Source organism: Octopus bimaculoides, chromosome 27, assembly GCF_001194135.2.
Source record: "Octopus bimaculoides isolate UCB-OBI-ISO-001 chromosome 27, ASM119413v2, whole genome shotgun sequence".
NCBI lineage: Eukaryota > Metazoa > Mollusca > Cephalopoda > Octopoda > Octopodidae > Octopus > Octopus bimaculoides.
This window is the reverse complement of record NC_069007.1, coordinates 7,956,009-7,959,599: the sequence shown is the minus strand read 5'-3', so window position 1 is coordinate 7,959,599 and position 3,591 is coordinate 7,956,009. Positions and strand designations below refer to the sequence as shown.

Sequence of the window (3,591 nt, the reverse complement as noted above, 5' to 3'; positions counted from 1 at the left end):
TTGAACTCAGAATGTAACTACTGCTAAGCATTTCACCCAGCATGCTAACATTCTTATTTCTTTATTGCCCTCAAGGGGCTACACATAGAGGGGACAAACAAGGACAGACAAAGGGATTAAGTTGATTATATCGACCCAGTGTGTAACTGGTACTTATTTTGTCGACCTCAGCGGGATTTGAACTCAGAATGTAGCGGCAGACGAAATACTGCTAAACATTTCGCCCGGCTTGCTAACGTTTCTGCCAGTTCATTGCCTTAAACCCTGTACTGCCGATTAAAATAGGGATAATAGTGGCCCTTTGGAGAAATTGAGTCTTCTTGGATAGAATAGCTGCTATAGTGAATATCACTAGCCATTCTCCATGGAAACGCCCCCGTGGTCATTACTGTGTGGCTTGGCTGAGCATCCCAGTTGTTTTGTGATGTTTGGCCCATCACCCCCTGCATCTTCTGCTGTTTTATCCTCTTCCCCTTTTTCTTTTCTTCCTTTTCCTTCCTGCTTCCTTGTATTTGAATATTAATTAAAAAGTTCTATAACTCTTTTCCCGCAACAAATTACATCTGACCCCTACAAGCATAAGAAACTTGACATTGTGATGATAATAATAACAGTTGTACCGGTGATGACGATGATGATGATAATGATGTTGATGCTGTTGCCTAACCAAATTCTTTTTTTTTTTTCTCACCATTTTCCAGTCGTATAAATCCTTGCTTCTCTCAAAACTTAAAATGTGAAAGCCCATATAACTTTAAACAAGTTGTGAAGTTGACTGGCCAGTTTCAAGCTTTCAGTGTAAGTTATGCTGTCTTTTCTTATTCTAACATGGTATTTATTTGGTTGATGGAAACTGAAAGAAATACATCATGTATCTATACATATATATATACACCAAACATAAATTGAAAACAGAACACAAAGGATATCATGGTACATGTGTTTCAAGCTTTATAAACAACCTGTTATCACATCAGCATAGGTATATTATTGATATAAAAGATGGTTTAAAGTTCTCTTCAGCTGCAAACACTGTTAGTCCAAAGATGACATCACAAATATATATATATAGTCAATATTGATGTAATTTCCTCGTTAAGGATTTGCAATCCGGATATCAATTGGTATTATTGATTTATATCTTTAACTCTTATATGTATTGTTACCTCCGCCTTAGCGAAGGCGGAGCTATTGTTTTCAGTTATGTTTGTTTGTTTGTTTGTTTGTCCAAGGACAAGGTATCTCAAGAACTGCTGGATTGATTCGGATGAAGCTTTCAGGGATGTTTGGCCTTGTGACTGGTACAAACTGATTGGATTTTGGGATCGATCCAGTAACAAACAAGGATTCTGGATTATTTTTCCTGTTTTTTTTTTACTTAATTTTTGAGAGGGGAAAATGTCTAGCAAAAAGGATTGGAAAGAATGGTCACAGATGAAGTGCCTTTGATTATAATTGAGCTCGACCAGATCTGACTTAGAACTTTAAGGCAACACAGTAATATTAACAATAAGAGCAATCCCAACTGCATTAGCATTAACAACAGTAACAATATTTTATAAAAGAGAAGTCAATCTCTGTCTGTCTGTAACAACATTTATGTAGAGTGAAAGAAGAAAGGGAGGATTCAAAAGGTTGATTACCCCTGTCATAATGTATAATTAGGAGGGGAAAACGGAGGAGAAAAGTTGTTGAGGGAGAGAGAATGTGTGTGTCGAAGATAGCAACTAACTAGTTTTGATTAAAAATGCAAAGATTTTATGTGCAAGTCTGTCAACACAATGCAAAGCACTTCAAAATAAATATATATATATATATAGGTGCAGGAGTGGCTGTCTGGTAAGTAGCTTGCTTACCAACCAGATGGTTCTGGGTTCATTCCCACTGCGTGGCACCTTGGGCAAGTGTCTTTTACTATAGCCTTCTACTATACATGTAGTTATATTTTGGGTTGTTTGTGTGTGTTTCTGTATGTCTTCCAAAAAGTGTGGGTATGGCTGCATGGTAAGAAACTTGCTTTCCAACCAAATGGTACCAGGTTTAGTCCCACTGTGTGATACCTTGGGCAAGTGTCTTCTACTATAGCCTCAGGCTGACCAAAGCCTTGTGAGTGAATTTGGAAGACGGAAACTGAAAGAAGCCTGTTGTATGCCTGTATATGTATATATATATATATGTGTGTGTATGTTGTATCTGTGTGTGTTTGTCCCCCTGCCATCACTTGGCAACCAATGTTGGTGTGTTCATGTCCCTGTAACTTAGCGGTTCAGCAAAACAGACCAACAAAATTAGTACTAGGATTACAAAGAATAAGTCTTGGGGTTGATTTGTTCGACTAAAAGGCGGTGCTCCAGCATGGCCACAGTCAAATGACTGAAACACATAAAAGAATAAAAGAATGTGTGTCCTCCAACACCACTTGACAACCAGTGTTGGTGTGTTTGCATCCGTGTAACTTAGCAGTTCAGCAGAAGGAGACCTAGATTAAGTACCTGGCTTAAAAGGAAAATAAATTCTGGGGTTGATTTGTTCAACTAAAATTTTTCAAGGTGGTGCCCCAGCATGGCCACCGTCTAATGTCTGAAGCAAGATGAAAGAGGGACACAGACTTTGAAATAAGACTTTCACTCTGATAGATTGTTGTTGTTGAGAGAGAGAGAGAGAGAGAGAGAGAGAGAGGGATGGAGAGTGTGAAACATAGAATTAACATTTGTTTTAAGAGAAAAGAAAAACTGGTTGTTTGAGGATGTCAATGAGGTCATTGTAGAAGTTTTCTATTGAAGGTTCTATTTCATCTTGACTCGGATATTACCCGGCAGTGTAGCAATGGGTCATCACTAGTTGTGAATAACAGCAACTGCAACAAAATTATGAACAACGAAAGCAACACTGCCACCAACAACAACAACAACAACATTAACCAAAAATCTTTTGCTTCTTTGCAGGACAAAGTCAGCCAGCTGCAGAATTTATCTTCTGCCAATCTGGACAACCCCGAAGCAGGATTAGAAGCCATGATGCAGACTATTGTCTGTGGAGTAAGTACCTAGACTTTATATATTCATATTTTGTGTGGTAAGAAGCTTGCTTCTCAACCACATGGCTCCAGGTTCAATCCCACTGCGTGGCACCTTGGGCAAGTGTCTTTTACTATAGCACTGGGCTGACCAAAGCCTCGTGAGTGGATTTGGTAGACAGAAACTGAAAGGCGGCGAGCTGGCCGAAACGTTAGCACTGGGCAAAATGCTTAGCGGTATTTCATCTGCCGCTATGTTCTGAGTTCAAATTCCGCCGAGGTCGACTTTGCCTTTCATCCTTTTGGGATCGATAAATTAAGTACCAGTTACGCACTGGGGTTCGATATAATCGACTTTAATCCGTTTGTCTGTCCTTGTTTGTCCCCTCTGTGTATAACCCCTTGTGGGCAGTAAAGGAATAAGAAACTGAAAGAAGTCCGTCATATATATACATATACTGAATATGCTCCATTATAGTTTTGAAAAAATAACTGTTAAAATCGAACTGCACTCTTCAAAACTGGCACTAAGAATAAGGACAAGGTAAAATTACTACCTGTTTTTATAGCAAGTT

General features: G+C 38.8%; 1 protein-coding gene across 1 annotated transcript in view; it reads left to right on the top strand.

Moving 5' to 3' along the window:
• LOC128250967 (integrin beta-1-like) overlaps positions 1 to 3,591 on the top strand; it is a 98,399-nt gene that overhangs the window by 87,556 nt on the left and 7,252 nt on the right. Inside the window, exons 8-9 of the mRNA XM_052977124.1 lie at positions 702 to 798; positions 2,946 to 3,038. Coding sequence (XP_052833084.1) covers positions 702 to 798; positions 2,946 to 3,038 — 190 coding nt within the window. The remainder of the gene's footprint in view (positions 1 to 701; positions 799 to 2,945; positions 3,039 to 3,591) is intronic.